The sequence below is a fragment of the Paramisgurnus dabryanus genome, chromosome 5, assembly GCF_030506205.2.
Source record: "Paramisgurnus dabryanus chromosome 5, PD_genome_1.1, whole genome shotgun sequence".
Classification (NCBI taxonomy): Eukaryota; Metazoa; Chordata; class Actinopteri; order Cypriniformes; family Cobitidae; genus Paramisgurnus; species Paramisgurnus dabryanus.
In genome coordinates this window covers 43277879-43298305 of record NC_133341.1, presented here as the reverse complement: position 1 = coordinate 43298305, position 20427 = coordinate 43277879, and the positions used below count along the sequence as shown (strand labels likewise).

General features: G+C 38.1%; 3 protein-coding genes across 10 annotated transcripts in view; all 3 read right to left on the bottom strand.

The window, feature by feature from the left end:
- Window positions 1–11947, bottom strand: part of zswim7 (zinc finger, SWIM-type containing 7) — a 36611-nt gene extending 24664 nt beyond the window's left edge. For both annotated transcript variants that reach the window (XM_065284269.1, XM_065284270.2), the window contains exons 1-4: window positions 11868–11947; window positions 11443–11531; window positions 9465–9486; window positions 4502–4604 (exon numbers count right to left, since the gene is read on the bottom strand). In XM_065284269.1, the coding sequence (XP_065140341.1) occupies window positions 4502–4604; window positions 9465–9486; window positions 11443–11518 (201 nt within the window). In that variant the 5' untranslated portion in view covers window positions 11519–11531; window positions 11868–11947. The remainder of the gene's footprint in view (window positions 1–4501; window positions 4605–9464; window positions 9487–11442; window positions 11532–11867) is intronic.
- Window positions 11948–12734: 787 nt separating this feature from the next.
- On the bottom strand, window positions 12735–13790 carry nanos2 (nanos homolog 2). The gene has a single exon (XM_065284661.2). It carries the CDS (start codon window positions 13339–13341, stop codon window positions 12889–12891), a length of 453 nt encoding a protein of 150 aa, XP_065140733.1. The 5' UTR covers window positions 13342–13790; the 3' UTR covers window positions 12735–12888.
- Window positions 13791–16264: 2474 nt separating this feature from the next.
- The window catches only part of abr (ABR activator of RhoGEF and GTPase), a 178746-nt gene continuing 174583 nt past the window's right edge, over window positions 16265–20427 (bottom strand). For all 7 annotated transcript variants that reach the window (XM_065284256.1, XM_065284257.2, XM_073814765.1 and 4 more), the window contains 2 exons: window positions 18074–18224; window positions 16265–17549 (listed from right to left, as the gene is read on the bottom strand). In XM_065284256.1, the coding sequence (XP_065140328.1) occupies window positions 17460–17549; window positions 18074–18224 (241 nt within the window). In that variant the 3' untranslated portion in view covers window positions 16265–17459. The remainder of the gene's footprint in view (window positions 17550–18073; window positions 18225–20427) is intronic.

Here is a 20427-nt window from a genome sequence, read left to right as displayed (position 1 = left end):
GTTGTAAATATAGTTATGGCTAAAGGGCTGTGCAGAGGAGCAACTGTGACCCCTTATAAAAGGGCTATGAGTAGGGGTGGCAAGGTTCACAAAACCCTCGGTTCGGTTCGTATCACGGTTCTATGGTCACGGTTCTCGGTTCGGTACGGTTCTTGTTGTTATTTTTCTTTAAATTTTTAACACTCCAAAAATGTATAATCTTATTAATGTATTAATTATCCATTATTTAGGATACAGTATTAAAAAAAAAGTTATATCATGTAATCATACACAAACTGAATTTGCACATTAAGCACATTATTGGGACCATCTCTGAGGAAAGCCAGATGAGATTTTGATAGAGCAAGAGGGAAGACATTGATGATTTCAACATGCTTTTCATTTATTTGGCAAAAAAGAGAATGTGTATTGCCATCTACATAAACTTTATGTGCATTTTTAGCACACAAAGATAACTTGCATTTATTAAAATGCTAACTTCAGTGTAGCTCTTAGGTTTATCACTGAGATTTGTCCACTTTTGACCAATTTCTGAAATAAGATCGCACAACTTTCACACGCTAGCAAAATGAAACTACGCAGAAATCAGACGCTTTAATTTTATCAATGAAAGGCTAAAAATAGCGCTAAAGACGTAAAACAGTGTTCAGTACCTCAGATTATATAAATGGTCGGAGAGAAGGCGATCTCCTGTGGCTGTTCGAGCACATTCAACCCATAGACTGCAGTTCAATCTATTGTTTTATTTCCGCTGTCATCATAGGTAACATGAAATAAAAATGTTTCCACACACCAAACTTATACGACGCTGGCGCATCCTCCAACTGCGGGCAGACTTCCTTTTCTCTCCCACTTGCCATTTCTACACGTAACATAACCTGCAGTATTTATACTCCAAACCAGTCACCTCTTCTTTCGCGCGAAAGGGAAACACGCTATCTGAGGTCACATACAGGGCATGAGACTACATTGCGCATGCCATGAACCGTTAAACCGTGCGGCACACACGCGCTCCGAACCGAGACAAGCGAACCGAACGGTTCGGATTTTTTTCATGGACCGTGCCACCCCTAGCTATGAGTGACATTAAGGGCCCTATTTTAACAATCTAAGCGCATTGTCTAAAGTGCACAGTGCAACGTCTAAATGGGCGTCTCCAAATCCAATTTTGCTAATTTAAGGATGGGAAAAATGGTTTGTGCGCCGAGCGCTTGGTCGAAAAGGGTTGGTCCTTAATGGTTATGTAAAGGTAAGTATTTTGGGGCGTAACGTGCAATAAACCAATGAGAGTCTCAACTCTCATCCCCTTTAAAAGCCAGTTGCGCTGGCGCTATGTCTAATCCCTATTTAGATGATGGACTTTGTAAACTGAAAAACTAAGCTCCCCAGTTTAAGATTAATGTTAAATAATTGTGTTGTTTTTCACTTGTATTGAAATAATTGAATTAATTGAATAATTAGTCCTCATTTATGTCCAAGAGACTCAATAATAATCTTTTACATTCAATCCTTTAATCTTTCATATTTAAAAGCGTTTTGTGCTGCTGCGCATTCATGTATGTGATAAGCAAACCCGCGTTGTCGTCCCGTTTATAGGCGCATATTACTAACGCGCTCTTTAAATAACAAAAACACATATTGCGCCATTGACTTTAGACTTTAGATCAGGTTTTTGTTAGTCAATGGCGTAGTCGATTTTAGTTGCCTAAAAAATTGCAACGCACCAACAATGCCCCTGAACACACCTCGTTTTCAGACCAGAACGCTTATGGGCGCAAAAGGGGGCGCAAATGCATTTGCTATTTAAACAACGTGGCGCTAAACGTGAAAAAGATAATTGCCTAGGGTGGAAACTAGCAAAAGACACTTGCGTTGTGCATTGCGCTGCACTGCGCTACACTGCGCCGGATGTAAGATAGAGCCCAAAATGTTTATTCACTAAATTTAATTGAAATTATTAATTTGTATTAAAGCCCCACTCTGTGTTTGTTGTGTGTGTGTGGGTCTTGCAGTAAAACTATTACAACCGCTATTACAACGAGATATTTCATGTGACGTGAGTGATAGATATCTCTGTGTATCCCACTCAACTGCTCAAACACTGAGTCATTTCAACATTCAACACTAAAAAATTACTGGAAAATACCTAAAAATGCAATCGTTTTACAATTACTAGCATATGAATACAAATAACAGCATGTAAAAGAACAGATGACACGTTTAGGAAAATACACATATGACATTAATGATTGCTGAATCACAGCAGGTCATAAAACAGGCATTACATTTCAGTGCAATACTATTTTCTTTGTTTTACTGTAATGTTTCTCCGTTGTAGTTTCCTCTATGGTCTCACCGTGTAGGTGTTTTTCGGAAATTAAACGTTTGCCCGATATAACTGAGGTGTTTTGGGAAAAACTAGTCAGTCCTACGGCATTTAAACTTTTGACTCGCTGTTCCAAAACACATTACGATTCATTCTGTGGGGTTCAGTGGGTGGTGTCGGGACTTCTGACTGTAGGTCATGGTGAGGTTATTTAGGAAAATCAGGGGTTGACTGGTCAGAGAAAATGTCTGGACTTACCACTTACCAGCAGATGACCCTGCTTTATTCAAACTGACTAAAAGTCTTCTAAAATGTGACAAGTATGAGTTTCAGAGCAGGCACGTGATACATTTTTCTGATCTCCTGTGGTATAAAAATTTTGTGGCAGATTAAAATTAGAACTGAAAACATTCAAAGTGTTGTTTAGTTGTGTGGTGCCCCTGCACTGTTGACCCTATAGTGTCTAATGTGGCTTTCACATAGGACGCGTTGTGTGCTGCCCTCGCCGCTGGCTTCAGCGCAGCAAAGCGATTTGCGCTCTGCTGGCCAGACCAAAGTAGGCGGGGTTTTCAATAAATCACTACAGTGTTTATTTTTGGGATTACATAGTGAATGAGGAATACAGAGACAGATGTCGCCCATCTCCATTTCACGTAACTTTAAGCTGCCTACCTACAACAACCTACTTGACTTAAAACCAACTTGAATTGCTATGTGTTTCCATGACACGGCTTTCCTTCCGATGTTCTCTGTAGGAGCGTAAACTTGTATTATAAAGCTCCGGGAATTTTGATTTTGGCACTTATTTGGATGCCCCGTTTCTATTGGCCGCACGGGTAGTCGTCACAGAGCGCAGCGCAAACGTTAAACTATTTTGAGATTTGACCCTAGCACTGCGCAAGCCATTGACATTATCCTGCTTATTTTACGGCTATTTACCTCATAAGTAAGGTAAGGAACATTAAATATTGATTTAAAAAAATAATAATTTGCTCATTTTTAATGAATGCAGACCTTCTGCAAGAAAACCTGTTTATTTAATATAAGACAAGACATTTAAATGTCACAAACACACTATTTGGTGCAATCGTTTGTAAATAAAATGTCATGTATGTTATTAACTCTTTCCCTGCCAATGACGAGTTTTTCCGGCAATCCGTATTTATTGAAGATAGGATGAAAGTTTTTTTTCGTTTGAAAGCAGAGGGTTTGTTTTTTCATTAGATATATTGTATGTTTATATATTTTAAGAAGAAAATTTTCTGGAAGGCATTAAACTTTTTGGGAAAATCATAAAAAAGCTGTCGCTGGCTGACAACTTTTTTTAAAAACGCTGGTGGGGAAAGAGTAAAAAGACATATTTATATTGAATTTTCGTGTAATATTAAACCGTACCCATCAAAACGATCGAGTTCGGGTCTAAAATTTTCACGTGTGCTTCGGACATGGGTCGGGTATAATATTAGCGCCTCTCCTATGTTTGCCAAGAGCGCTTGTGACATTGTGTGGCTGGCGGTAGATTAATTTTCGTTGAGAGACATGTCAGTCAATTTTAAATGTAACGTACATTTTAGCGGTTACCTGGGTGTCGTCTTCAGATAACAAAGTAAAACAAATGGAGCAACTCGCCAAATTGGTTGCGAGACCAGAAGGGTTTTTTTCCATCTGACTGCTGCGTGCAGGGCTGCAGACTGCATACACGTCAGTGCCATTTACATTCGGGTAAAAAAAAATGGGGTTGGTCTCGGTTCGGGAATTATTTATGCAGGTCGGGTTTGGGTATAAAGTGATTCAGGTCATTTCGGGTCAGGTACATTTCTTTGGACCCGAGAAGACCTCTACCGTCCACTTCAGTAGCTGGCGAGAGACAGATGAGACACTGGTAGTCTGAACTATAGTTTGGAAACAATATGTCTTCATAACATTACAATTACAGTAATATTGATATAACACGGTTTTAATGTTTCTTTATATATAAATGTAAATAAAGTTTAGGAAGGGGGGTCTCTCACAAAAAGTTCATCATATTTGGAGATCCTTGACATTTGAAAACTGCTCCTCTGGTCCTACTCCAGTCCTTACATCAACATATTTCAAGATGACATGCTGTCATACTGTATCATTTGTGACTTTTATCCATACTTTTGAGTATGACTTGAGCAAAATCGCACCTACCTGAAAAGCCTTTCGGCCGCTAGGTGATGTCACGCACGTGACAGAGCGCTTCTCCACCAGGTCCAATGCCTGCAGGGCACACGGGCCGAACACAAACCGCAGCCTGAGTGAAAAAGGGAAAATCAGAAAGATAATGTGATGAGTGATCTCTCTACCACCACGAGAAGTGAAAGTGGAGAAAGATTCTCACAGGAAGCTGTAGGAAACCAACTAATCTTACTTTTAATCAACAGTATGGGCGTGCTACATCATAAAAGCAAATCAGACCTATAAATACTACAGAATCGTGGTTTCATGTCACCTCAACTTTATCCAACCACAAAAACTCATCAGAAGTAAATCATTCACCCAATAATGCAAAACGTTCAGGGCGTGTGACGTCAACATCCATTTCTGGAGAACTATGGTTCCCACAGAAGAGTAATTACTGTGGTTTTAATGCTTCTCCCTATGGCTGCCTGATGACTTTAATAGTTTTCATTTATTCAGACATTGACGTCTGAAAAGTGTTGGGTAAAGGCATACATGTGTGCTTGATAAAGCCTATGTATATCTGACAGTCAAGAGGAAAGAGCTGGTTTTTTAACATATTTTGAATGGTATGAAATAGGACTAACATACTAAAGCATGTTTGATAAGGTCAGGTCAAAAGCATCCAAAACAATACATTCATGTGTCCAGCTCTCACAATATGGCTCAATTTAAATGTACCAATCACATGACATGTCTAACACATTCTGACTTATTTTTGGCTTAATACAGTGTTCGCTTTCAATATACTGTACCACACAGTTGATGGCGCTCCTTGATTACAGTATGATGGCCAATAATAGACAATTACGATTATGGTTTCAATATTGCAGTCCTCTGGATTGAGTGCCCGGGCTCCTCTAATCTACATCAGTTTAAGGGCACTTCTGATACTACTTTAGTTTTGGGTAAATGTATAAAGCCATTAGCTTTAAAAGTTAAAGGAGCGGTGAATCAAAAACTCAATTTTAACTTGATAATTTGTTATATAAGAGGTCATCATACTTAAATGAACATCCTGCAAGTTTCAGAACTGAAAACGTCCGTGCTACTGAAATATAACCGTTTTTGGCACCAAGCCAGTAAAACAAGCCAGTGTGGAATTCGGAAATCTATGACGTCAAAGTAGAATTGAAGCACCGCCCCATAGCCAAATACAAGGACCACTTTTGAAGTCCCGCCCACAGCTTCGCGTGACACACGTGTGTCTCAACAAGTAAATATGTCTTTAAAGATTGACAAATGTAACCAAAATGACTTTTAAATACATTTTTTTCTGAGAGACTTTTATTTTGACGCAGTGATCTGTTATGATAGACTGGAAACGCATTTTCGGTTGTGGAAGAACCGCGTGGGAACAACACAGAAGCTAAATACTTTAATTCGGAGGCTTGGAACATAACATTAAATGCCTGGAAAAAGTTTGCTTTTTAAGAAGTTCCAGCTCGTGTGGGGAGTGTTTGTTAACTTTGTGTACACGGATTTATTTGGAAAGAAGTCGATGCTGGATTTGCAGAGAGACTGTGATTAAAAGCACCACTTATATTGGATCTGACAACAATGACACAGCATTATACACAGTAAGACATTTTACTTTATATAAGTTACTGTGTTTCACTATTGCTTTGTTAGAAGAGATCGCTTGATATGTCTGTTGTAACATCCGTGTCTAAACACGTATGTTTGACTGTTTTAATGTACTAAAAACATTAAACGATTAATAAAGATACACCACTTAACAACACGACTGTAATTTAACGGTAGAAATATACAGTGTTATTTATAAAGAAGGATTTTTCAGCCGCAGTTTAGATTCTGATGCCCGTTTACTGTGTTGTATACGGTAATTTAGGCGAGTTACGTTTGAAAGGTCAAACACTCAACAAAGCTTATTTTTTATCATATAACTGTGGTATTTAACATTACGTGAATGTAAAAGCAACCTCACAAGCACAATCGAATTATACAAAGTTATTGATAAGGATTTATTAGCCGCAGTTTAGATTCTGATGCGCGCTTACTGTGTTGTATACGGTAATTTAGTCACGTCGAGTTTTGTTTCTACTTTAATATACGTATTGTCATTTATGTGTATCATATTTAGCACCCAGAATCTTTTGTGGCTCAAACATATTTGTGTTCGGCTGCTATTTTTATCACATTAATGTTTTTAAAACATTTCCCCACATGTAATGACGGGGAATGAAGCCGTCCAATCATAGCAGTGGGTGTTTACGTCAGGTCTTCAATGCGGCCCGCCCCTTCAAACGAACCATTTCTCCAGACAGCCACTAATCTATGTTACAAAATAGCCTATTACTTATTGTTTTTGATGTTTTTGAATGTAAAAACCACGCGGACATCAGAAGTAGACATCAGGCAACAGTATAAAACAATAAAATCGACAAATTCACCGCCCCTTTAATGTTGTTTCTGCCATTTTCATCATTTATACACTTTAAAATGACATTGATTTTATAACATCATGCAACTGTTGTGTATTGTATATATTAAGGGTACATTGGAGCAGCATTGAACAGACTGTTTAAATAAACATAAATCCTATTTCAGATACAACTTCTGAAGTGATTGCTTTTTATACCACTTGAACAGACTGTGTAAATAAACATAAATGCCATTTCCAGGCCTTTGAACCAGATTTATTCCCCAATTGGTTCGTTCCGAACAGAAACAGTATTTTAATGTTTCCGGTTTTCAGTTCAACCCTAAAATTGACGTTCCTGAACCGGTTCACAACGTTCCAGGTCAGCTGTGGGACATACCAATAAGTAGGCTGATCATAAGGACGTTAAACTTAAAGGAACAGTATGTAGGATTGTGGCCAAAACTGCTATTGCAATCACAAAACTTGTGGCTAAAACTGGTACTGCAATTACACAACTGGTGGCCAATACACAAAATGACAACATAAACATCAGTTGAGGGCTGCAACTCCACTTTTTAAATGAAAATATCCTGGCCGGACCACTGTTGAGAGTGATATAAGTATTTGAAATGAAAATGATTTCATAACGTCTAGTGACATATCAGGGCCATTTTATGATTAATTGATATAAATTTCTTACATACTGTTCCTTTAAATTATTAGTCTACATAATTTTCCTTAAGTTTCTATCTTGTCATCAAACATTAAAAAAGGCTACATTATATGTGTAAGCGGCATAACTGTAATTCTGACATGACTACATTTGATTCAGCATCATACATGAATTAAGACAAGGAAAATTTCTCCCATGTCGTTTATTGGCAAACAATTTAAACAAATGTTTTTATTAGTAAAAGAATAATGTGGTATTTTTAGATTTTGTTTGTATGTGACCTATCAAGAACAGAAAGATTGTTCGCTCTCCGTGTATGCACGTCTGAGTGCACTTAAACACGCGCACACACAGACGGAGGACGAATTCCAAACGGCGCTTCGGGAAGAAGATGCAACATAAACAGTCGCTCCACATAAAGTGAAAATTATGTAGTTTTTTTCTTTATTCGCCAAATGTATTTTAATGGACTACAGTATGAGACACAAATCAACTGCGATCCCACTAATAAGTATTAAAAAAACAAACATCTTGAGATATTTGGTAGCCTACAATATTTACCTCTTATGATTGAGCATTAGAGACTTGGGCTTGAGTTGGCTACTTGCTGGTGGCAAGCTTCTCATTTCTCATATTAGTCAACGAAGGCCGAAAGTAAACTTCACCAAGTCAAATTGCACAGAAATCTTGTCAAAGAACGGAAAAAATAAAAGATATTAACCGGTTACCATTATTTAAATAAACGATTCTGTTCTGGAACATATTTTTTTTCAAGTTTCTGTTTTCGTTTCTGTTCCTGGCAAAACATCAAAAGTTTCTGGTTTTAGTTTTCGTTCCGTGAACCGGTTCAAAGCCTTGGCCATTTCAAATACAACTTCTGCAATGAAAAGATTGCTTTTTTATACCAAAAATAAGAAAATCTCTTTATGAGAATATGTAAATCCTTGAAATTATTTTGAGTTCATAACAATTTAAATATTTAGTACAAAATACAGACGAATACCCATAAGCCTTAATATTTTGAATACTTATGTTTGGTCAATATTAAAAATTGATGGGGCAATAGTGATTTTGGATATGGAATACTAATCTTATAGTAAACTTGATTTCTCTACCTTATTCAATGAATAAAATAAAAAAACAAATAAAGTCAATTAGTTTGGGTTATTCTGAAATGTTGACATAATAGATTAAATGTAAAGATTTGACATAAATGCCAACATATATTTATTTAACAAAAGGTAATTATAAAAACTGCCATTATAAAGGTTAAAAATACCCGTGTCAAAGATTGCTCCTTAATGGATAGGTTAATTTCTGACCCTGATTTGCACCACAGCTGTAGGTCATGATTTAGGATGGATGTAGGGTGGTCCTGGTGAAGGGACATTTCCATTCCAAAGACCAATTGATTGGACAAAATTGATTGGAATTGACCGGACGTTTTCCCAGAAGAATAGATGGCTTTAAAGCTAATAAACATAAAGCAAGAGCCACAAAACTCCTTCCTTTGCCACTATAAGAGCTCTCAATCTTCTAGGAAGGTATTCTAACCGGATGTCGGAACATGGCCGTAGGGATTTGCTCACACTTAAACAAAGGAGCACACGTGTGGTGAGGTTAGGCATTGATGTTGTGTGATGGGGTCTTGTCCACATTTATGTGCAAGCCACTTAAGTTCTCAGTAAACCAGTCCTTTATAGACCCAAAGCCCATCGTCAAAAGTGGGCACGTAGTTCAGAAACAAGCACAGTTTTCTGAAACATCATAGCATGCTGTGGCCTGATCTTTATGTACTGAATTACTGTAGACACACAATTTCATATTTTGGCAATGTAGTGAACATATTAGGAGGAGGAAAAAATAATACTCACGCTATTAGTAAATCATCTGGTACTGCCGGCCATTTGAAAAAAGAAAATGATAAAGTTAGTACTAGTTAATTGCATTTGTAACATATTTTTAGAGACAATAAGTAGGATTTACCCCCATCTAGTGGTGAAATTGTATTTTGCATTCAAACGAATAGTGCTCTCTTGCGCCTCGCTTTTTCAAATGCATGTTGCAACTACGGTAGCCGCTATGTACTCACTGATCTCCTTGTCCGTTTTAGCTAGTTTTTGGTTCTGAGTGAAAACGCATTGTGGAAACGCGTTGGTAGGTTAGTGCTTTTTATCCCTCTCTGCTATTATAGTTTATCAATACGGCAGAACAACATGGAAGCCTCCTTTGACTTACCCGTTCAATGCAAGTAACGAGAAGAAATTCTAAGCTTACAAAGAAAAGTCAGATCACTGACCGGGGTCATTTGACAGCAAAGAGGACATATTTATGAATAAAGACATTTTTTTTTTATTAATAAAACACTTAAAGGATTAGTCAATTTTCTTTAAAAATAAAAAAGATAATTTACTCACCACCATGTCATCCAAAAGGTTGAGGTCTTTCTTTGTTCAGTCCAGAAGAAATTATGTTTTTTGAGGAAAACATTCCAGGATTTTTCTCATTTTAAATGGACTTTAAGGGACCCCAACACTTAACAGTTAACTCAACACTTAACAGTTTTTTTTCAACTGAGTTTCAAAGGACTCTAAACTATCCCAAACGAGGCATAAGGGTCTTATCTAGCGAAACAATTGTCATTTTTGACAAGAAAATTTCTCGTCTTTCTCCGGTCCTGTGATGCGCCAGCGTGACCTTATGCAATACGTCATCACATCAAGAGGTCACGGATAATGTATGCGAAACTACGCCCCAGTGTTTAAAAGTCTGGAGAAAGAGGACTGTTCCGACGTTGTTGTATGTTGAATTATACTAATTAATGTCTTTGTGTCAGTTTATTGTTTAAAATGGTCCGCAAATGTGTGTTTCATATAAGTAACACGTGACCTTTCCACGTCATTCGAAATTACGTGAGGTCGCGCTGACGCATCACAGGACCGGAGATGGAAGTTGTGGTTTAAAAGTGCATATTTTTTTATTTTTCTTGTCAAAAATGACAATCGTTTCGCTAGATAAGACCCTTATGCCTTGTGTGGGATCGTTTAGAGTCCTTTTAAACTCTTTTAAAAAAAACTGTTAAGTGTTGAGTTAAGTGTTAAGTGTTGGGGTCCATTAGATTCAATCAAAATTTGAAAAATCCTGGAATATTTTCCTCAAAAAACATAATTTCTTCTCGACTGAACAAAGAAAGACATCAACATTTTGGATGACATGGTGGTGAGTAAATATCTGGATTTTTTTCAAGAAAATTGACTAATCCTTTAAAACCCTTCTTACTGTCCCTTTAAGGCATGTGTGTTGTACACTAATTCCAGGATAAACAAAATAACTATCTATCATGCAAAGTAGCCAACAAACAGTATTTATGTCAGTTACTATGGTTCTCTGGAAAAAGACTGAAACAGGCACAAATTTAAAATGACATCTTAATCTTAAAACCCTACTGTGATCATCAATCATTACTCCCCTGATACTCTTCTCTGGCATCAGCTGACATTTTTCAGCTGACATTTTTCAGCAAAATAATGTTGTCGTTCTTAACTTTAATATTACAATCTCTACTATACTGACCCCTTATATGTTAACCCTTAAAAAGGCTAAATTAATTTTTAGCAAAAAAATAAATTTAATGAAAAAAGAGCAACTACATAGATGACTCATCTCTCTATGTTTCAAATGTCCCTTCTTTAAATGCCACCTGCAACCGAGCACGCAGGCACGCACGCACAAGCACGTAGCAAATCGTCATGACTCAAAATCACTGGGACAGCTGTCAAAACACTTAACAATTGCAATGATGCTTTAATTTCATTATATTTTTCTACACCTTAGTGACTGTGAGAGTCTTACTTTGGTTTGTCTGTAAGTAGGTTCGTTGGATGTCTTTAAAAAGCTGCTCGGCCACTGACAGCAGACACGAGCCCATCGTGTTCGTGCGTCTGAAAATACAAACATGACGTCATTATAGTTGACGCGTCAATTTAAGTCACTCACAGTAATTACTGTAACTGTCATGAACGTAAAACTAATACGTATTATGTTAAGAGCACGTGGTACGTGTTACAAAACTGCATCTCTTTAGAGAAAACCGTATTTTAATTACTTTAATATCAATTAATTTGAATCACTGACAAATAGGGCATCATAGACTAGACAATTGGCTTCTGCATTGATGTTAAAGCGTTTATATCATTCTTGTCCTTTTTAGTAAGAGATAAAGTTATCGAAAATATCCATCAATAAAATACATACATAAGGAAATTTGCGTTTCATACCTGTTCACGCAGTTAATATGACAACACAAGCACAGGCATTGTGGTCAGGCTTTACCGTGTTCGTGTTTCCCGGGTTTACGGAAGTTGTTGACCGCTCGAATGGAATTGTGGGATTTGTAGTTTAAAAAACTCAACATTAAAACTGACGTCTTGCTTTAAAGTTTCAGATTTAGGCAATTATGAGTAAAAAAGGAATTATTATATATTACATTAGACAATTTTTACCAGCATTGTTACTGATACTCGTGCTTAATAAAACATTTATTAACTCTAAATTAAATTTTAAATTCACTAATTTTAAATGAAAGACTTAATTCATTTTTAAAAGGAACGCATAGTGAAACAATGAAAAGACTATTTAAAACCAAATCTAATTTAAAATAAAACTAAATAAAATAAAATTTAACTGTACATTATCATAAGATAGAAGTATAGCGCCATCTACTGTGCATTTAAAGGTAGGACAACTTAATTTGCTTTAATATAACTTTAAAAAATTAAGAATTGGGAGTATTTATGACACTAGAAGATCTCAATGAATTTCATTAAACTGGAAAACAAAATGTCAAGCCAGCTGACATAACTGAGTAGCGTATTTTTTGCTTTAGTTCCCTTAAACTTTTCTTGAAGTATTCATTTCTTGTAAGACAACATAATCGCATTAAAATAAAAAAGGGCTTTTAAGTGTCCACATTAGGCATATATTTCGTATAAATTACAAATTTTTATATTTTGTTAATATATTTATATAGATTTAGATGTTTCTACTTTTTGTTTTTGTTTTGCAATGCTTTTTAAACATCACCAGTCATTTATTTAAAAATAAGGATAGGATATTTTTAAAGCAATTAAATACAAATAATAATGCAATAGAAAAATATATTTATTTTTACAAGAACACTTTGAACTTTTCAATAATGAGAACAATATGTATTCAAACATACACAAGTATGCAACAAATCCAACATAGCATACAAACAAACATACTAACACAAACGTAGATGTTTAACCTGTGAGTACATTAGAGTCCATTAATATGAGGATGAAGAGATGCGCTTCTGAAAGGGCAATGCTGGCGCGTGTGCGCCCGATCACCGGTGGCTGAGCAGACCGGACACACGTAGGTTCTTAAAACCGGGCACACGATCTTTCCGTCTTTGGATTTAAGTCTGTGGCTCGTGTAGACCTCCACAGCCTCGCCGTTGTGTTTGCAAAAGCCGCAGTTGGCTCGCTGATCGCGGTACGAGGATGCGCTGCTGCTGCTGTTGCTGCTGATGTTACCGACAGAGCCGCTGTCCAGCCTCCGGGGACGGAGGTTTTCCAAGCCTTCAGCATCTGCGCATGTCTGCCCGGTTTCCTTTCGGTTGAACAGGTCCGACAGCGTTTTTTGGAGATCCATGTAATCGTGCCACATTAGGAAGCACCCGTCAGGTGAAGGGATGGCGGCCTTCTCATCATCACGGTTGGACTGCATGGTGAAGTCAAGAAATCAGGTCTGTAACACCATGACTCCAGGCGAGTATATATAGGGACATCATAATGTATCCATTTAAATAATCCAGACATGGAGTGTGAGTCCTGTCTGGAGCTTCGCACAGCTGTCTCATTGAGCTTGGTTGGGGTAACTGGCGGTGACCCTCGGCGCGTCTTGCTTGCCAGGGGTCTTTTAAAGGTCACTGAGTCGCGCACGTGGTTTTGTTTGTTTTTATAGTGTCATTACTGTGTGGCACGTGTCGCGAGACCTGTCTGAAGGGGGCCAGTTACCTAGCACGTGCGCAGCTGCCTGTCTGGCTTTAAAACTTAGCTACACCCCACGTCGTGTCATGCCAGGTGAAATTGCAACATAAGTAACATATTGGTTTAACCCTCATAAGCCCTGATTTTCCTCCTGTATACGTTATAGTTGCGCGGGGGTAAAAATGACCCCAGAAATTAAAAGAGTGATCACAAAAATATATACATTTTTAATGATACAAATAATATATATTTTGTTGTTGTTTACTTTCCATCTTTACATTAATGCTGTGTTTTGGGAGATATGAAGTACTTTTGTATCCGTTTACCACTCAATTCCTCAACTATTACCTTGCCTGTAAAATATCAAATTTTTATGAAGAATTCACATAAACTATGATCTAAATTTGATTTAAATTGTTTTTAGATATTGATCAGCCATTTGGTGTTTAGAAAAAAACTGAAAAGAATGACAGTTTAGGAAATAAATCATTTCGACCAGCAGATGCCCATAGAGACCCATTCATTTCTGGATGTGGCGAACTGCTCTAATTACTAGTTTAGTGAAACATTTTGGGAATTTATGTTTATAAAAAACATCAGAAAGGACATTAAAAATAAACATTTCAAATAGTAGAATTTTTTTTGTAGTTTTTGATGCATTTTGAAATGTCAGTTTTTACAAAATGCCACTGAAATTTGACTGAATGTAAGTGTGTGTGTCTATGTGTGTGTGTGTTTGTGTGGGTTGGTCTATGTGGTTTACGAGGACATGAATAGTGTATAATGACATGTTTATTATGCTATAAAGGTGGTTTACGGGGACACAGACAGTGTCCCCATAAACGGAAAAGCTAAAAATACATACTAAATGGTAGTTTTTCATAGATTAAAGACTGGCAACAGGTTTTTGTGACATTGGGGTTAGGGACTGGGGTAGGTAAGGGGAATAGAATATAACAGTTTGGACAGTATAAAATGCATTGTGTCTATGGAGATGTCCCCGTAAACCACATACACCAACGTGTGTGTGTGTGTACCTGTGTGAGCATTTTACATCTTTGTTTTGTATATGTGGCTTCTGACCAGCTAAGTCCAGCTAGACCAGCTTAAAAAGTGACCAAAACAGAGCTAGACCAGCTTACTACTTCAGCAAAACCAGCTAAAACCAAGGTGGGAGACAAGCTAAAACCAGCTCACCAGCGTATGCTGGTCTTAGCTGGATTTTTCAGTAAGAATAAGAAATTCACAGAGGCCGTTTGTAGTTTTTGTGTAGCCTACAGTTGTGCAATGATATTTAAGGTCTCAGAATTACACACATATGCACACATATCTATATATATATCCAGCTAAGACCAGCATAAGCTGATAGCTGGTTTCATCTGGTTTAAGGTGGCAGTAGCTGGTTTAAGATGGTCCTCCCAGCCTGGCAAAGCTGGTCAAGCCGGCGAGTCAGCTGGTCTGCCAGTCTGACCAGTTAAGTCCAGCTAGACCAGCTTAAAAAGTGACCGAAACACAGCTAGACCAGCTTGTTACACCAACAAAACCAGCTAAAACCATCTCACCAGCTTATGCTGGTCTTAGCTGGATTTTTCAGTACGGCATCTAGTAGCTTGTACTGGCGGGTAGTGTAGCTATAACCCCACAAACCCCGAAGTTTATAATGGTTATATTTATTGTTCCAATTAGTTGGAAATTTTGTTGTATGATTGCACGTGGATGGAAACTTTTCAGCAGTCTGGGGGTGCGTGTCTTGAGATAGTGTCTTCCACAAGGTTTTGGGTAGAAGGGATACAGAAAAAACAGAAATCTCACGAGATGTTGGTTTAGGTTTAGGGGCATGATTAGGATAATAACAACACTCATGCTGCAAAATTTCGGCATTTACAAAGTGAATCTTTGCTAGCGACTCAAAACCGATGCCAAAAAGTAATAATACACAAAATCTGTGGCCGCGGTTGCATAAACTTCTTAGAAGTTAGTCATTTATTTATCAGATCATTAACTGTTTTAAGTAAATTACAGCAAATGGTATATTGTTCTAACTTAAATCCAGAAAGTAAGACTGATTAGCCCCAACAAACTGCTAGTTAGTCAAACTCGTTCTTAAGACACAGTCTTAACTCCACGGTTATGCTTATGCAACCGCCATTGGTGTTACATTAGCCCACAACTCCAACTAAGGCTCAGTACTTTACCACATTTAAAATATTTAACTTGAAATTACCAGAGTAATTTCCTTGTAAAATCCAGGCTTAAGTCTAAAAATCTATAATGGAGTGACACAGGGATGACATATTTTTGTAGGCTTACCCATAAGGCAGCGGGACAGTTTCCCCATAGATTTTTGGATTTTCACAAAAATAAGATCTATGTTTAACAAAAGTCACAGTAGCATTTAGACTTTAATATTCACATAATTTGGATTCATCTGTGAAGATTGACTTAAACACAGCTTATTTTTTGTGATAATCCAAAAGTCTATGGGAAAAATGAACAGGCTTTCTGGTGGGAATAAACCCATGTCCTGCCATGCTTCCGTGGTTAAAAATACGTCATCCCTACGGCACTCTATAATGATATAGGTCAATATTTAAGATATCAAGGTTATATTTTTGCTGAATGTTCTTTATGTATTTGACCCTCCAATAACAAGCCACATCTTTCAGTGCTCAAGATACACTTTTATTTATTTTTACTAAAAAAACAGAAAAAAGGTCAACATCAACATTATCCTTATTATCAATACAGTATACTCAATATCTTTCCAACAGAAATAAAATACAACAGCTTTTTAATCTTATATTAAAATATCAAATAGTTTGCAATCTAACAGTGCGTATGAATTACACGTTACTGGCTTTATAGCAGAAAAGTTGTTTTGTTGTTCCCTTCGTTCTGCCAGTGCTGTTCAGCAGTGGAGTCAAAAATAATAATATTAATAATTAAATAAAATTCATATACAAAAAAGAAACCATCCTTTGCGTGTTAATCTGCCCAAATGTTGATCATGCAATTAACACAGATATTTCTACAACAGAGTTATCAACAGACACTTCGGCTTGCAAAAGTGACACGGGAGACACTTATTCCTGAATCAAGATGCAACGTTTCCATTTTCCAATCTTGACTTGTCCCAAAAACCGGATTAAGGGTTACAGTTTCCGTCCCATACCTCGAAAGGTAAAATTAAACAATAGTTCTACTTTACATGTACTGAATAGTACAGGCACAATCAACTGTGTATATAGTCATAATAAATAGGACCTGGGAAAAGGAAGGTCTGCGATCTCAAATCGAAATATGGCCACTCGCAGCACGATATTTTATTTAGGAAAAAAATGTTTGCTTCCACTCTCTCACGTCACACGGACACAGCTCAACGCCCCTGTATCACATGCACAAATGCGTATGAAAAACCTATCGAACAAATAATATTTATAAAACATATAAATGCTGCCGTTTACTGGAGTTTAATAACAGGTCGCCTCCAGCTCCGGGATCACTGAACTGAGCTTCGGAGCATCCGGCACGTCGGACGCAGGCATCCCAGCAGGCATCTGCGACTATGGCGAACCGGCATCCCGTGTTGTGTTTGTGTGTGTGTGTGTCAGGACACGGTGTGATAAGTGCAAAATTTCGAATAGGTGATGCTGCGTCCTGGACACGCTTGAGATGGTCTCCCTCAGTTCTTCACCGTGATGGGCGCGAGGCCTGGACTCCCTTTACACAGAAACACGACTGGACACAACGAGTGCAGGGGACGATGAACACTGTCTTTATGTTCCCTGCCGGACTGTTGGTTTGTACAGAAATAAAAGACGACGTTTGGTAGGAAGGGAGTCAGTTGCACGGTGGTTAGACGTCAGTCGAGAAGTAAAGTGTGTTTTTCTTCAGCTCAGAGAAGGAGATGGGTTGATGTTGCAGGTAGTACAGCAATACCTGAACCTGTGAAACAAACAAAAGGAAGATGATGATGATTGCATTTATGTATATATGAAATTCCCTGCTGATTAAATAAGTGGACAACATGTTCAACCCCATGTAGACCACTAGATGGTGCTCTCACTTCTACATAACAGTGGGTAGGGGATGTCCAAAGACAGACACATATTAGTTTAAATGGGTGGGGGGTGCACCAGGTAGTCAACAAATGGTTAACTTTTATTTTCTTTCACAAGCAGCACACAGAAATAAATGTCTGATAAAGTGACCAAAACTGTCTTTGAAGTGATGAACGAAGACAAAACTGAGGATGTATAAAAGGCAATAGCCTATAGACATTCGTTAAATGATTCCTCATAAGATTTTAAATCCACGATCTACAGAACATAAAACAAAGATATAACATATATTTTTGTTATATCATACATTTCGATAACTCGAATCTTCGACTATTCGGGGTCACCCCTAGTGTATACTGTAGTAAATAAAGGTTAAAATGGGTTGAAAAGTATAGACAAAAGTAGTACCTGTGCCATGACGTCATGGCTCCAGATGTCAGAGGCCAGCGTGATGTGAGCTTTATTGCTCTCTGCCTCTGAGGGTCTCAGCAAGGTGGGACCAAACACTGTGGCCAAATTATGCAAAGACATCTTATTCACCGGCTCCTTCTCTGCCACCCTAAAACAAAAGGACAACATTTAAATTTCACCAAAACATTATTGCCAAATATACGAAAGTGCAGGTGCATGAAGTTGTCCAGCAGGTGTCTACAGCGAGCAGTGTTGATGTTTTAGTACAGTGTGTGCTGGGTACGTTATGTTCCCAGCCTGTGCTGTGATTGTAATAAAGAGCTATTATTTGTCGGCGTTTATCAAATTGAGACCTTGCTTGTTCATTTTGGACTTTTCAGGGAGGTACGTGTTACTGTGACAGCTTTACACACATTTTTAAGGGTACCCCAACTATACTGTATACCAGTGACTGTGGCCCTTAACCTTTTTAACTTCAAGGACCCCCAATATTTGAAGCCCCCCCACCTCACTCTATTTCTACCTGAAAGATTTTAGTATGACTAGACAGATACAGGGTTATAGATATTTTCACTGACTGAAATTTCCATGACCTATTTCCAGTATGCCATGAGCCTGGATCATGTAGTGGTCACCGTGAGTTTATAAAAATGTAGCCTGAATGCCCGAAATGCATAAACAGTGCCAACTAAACAGCTGTTTAAATTGTAGTCCGCGAAGTCTTGGACATGGAAATGGTATTTCTTACGTCACAAGTTAACAAGCGGATTTTGATTTGAATAAAAATCCCTAATACTCAATGACTGGAAAAGACCTTTTAAAATTCCATGACCCGTGGGAACGCTGCAGATACAAACAATAAGAAATATATAGATTTTTGGTTGTTTTATTTTATTTTAATGCTTTTTTGTCCATAAAAGCCCTTCATGGTAATCTGGTCAGGCCCCCCTGTGGGTTCCGGCCCCCTAGTAGAGGTCTTCTCGGGTCCAAAGAAATGTACCTGACCTGGAATGACCCGAATCACTTTTTACCCGAACCCAACATGCATAAATATTTTTTGTATAAATAAAGACCCTAGACAACCCCCCCCCCAAAAAAAATTAGACCTGATTCCAACGCGAACCACTGCCAATTTTTTTTTGGGGGGGGGGGGGCTTTATTGGATATATAGAGTAATTGTGGAGATTGCAGAAAAGTATAGGGTGAAGAGAGGGGTATGGGATTGGGAAAGGAACTAAAGCCGGGATTCAAACTCGGGTCACCAGAAATGCATCTGCACCAAGCGTGCCGCACAAGCCCTGAAAAGTGAAGCCAAAACGTCTCGATCGCCCCCCATTGACTGGTCCCAGTATAGGTCATAAACCCCGCCTCCCAATGTTATTCAATGGGACTAGAGACCAACTAAAAAATTTTATTACACTTCAAATATCTTTTCTCCGAAGCTGGTTTCTGTCATTTATTGTAGTTTTTATCACACTGATGTGAATTCAAATGTTTGTTTTTAAAATAAGTTTGTGTTTAGTTAGTTATTTAATGATATAAAAACGGTGGTGTCATGTCATGATTGACAGCTGTGATATCGTCTGATATGCGCATTCTGCGCGAGCGAGGGCGGGGTTTTGATTTTGCGGCTTTACTTCCTGCTCACTACTGCGCATGACTGGTCCCGAAATCGCTACTGTGCAGACTCAAGACCCAAGATGTCAGCGTCGTATCGGGACACTGGCGGCTTCACTTTTCACAAATGGAAGAGAGTGAACAGGCGTCGTCCATCTTTTTTTACAGTCTATGATCTGCACCATGTGTTGGAGCACCGTCCACTACACCATCGGCTCCGACCAGTGCCAATTTTTTTTACCCGAATGTAAACGGCACCGATGTGTGTGCAGTCTGCAGCCATGCACGCTAGTGATGGGAGAAACAAAGCGGTTTGAAGCTTCAAATCAATTGAACCAATTGGTTCGAAAATTGATTCAGTTTTTCGAAGCGTTCGATACACGACACCTGCTGGTCAAAATAGTGTAAAAGCAGTTCTGTCCAAACATTTTACACTTTTTTACAACTTCCCCTAGTGGTGAATCATCGGATTTTCGAAACGGTTATGATGTAATGAAGCCTCGTTTGCTAAAATCACGTGACTTGGCCAGTTTTGAAACACGCTCCGAACCAATGATTCGAAACAAAAGTTTCGAAGCCTCATGAAGCAGTGCTTCAAAAGCGACCGCACGCACCTCTCAGACAACAGAAAGAAACCACAGTGGCCTCGCAACGCATTTGGCCCGCTGACTATTTATTTTACTTTGTTATCTGACAACGACAGCAAGGTAACGGCTAAAATGAACATTTAAAAT

Excerpts from the sequence above, each read along its gene's own strand:
- nanos2 (XM_065284661.2), bottom strand. The coding sequence starts at position 13,341 with ATGCAGTCCAACCGTGATGATGAGAAGGCCGCCATCCCTTCACCTGAC.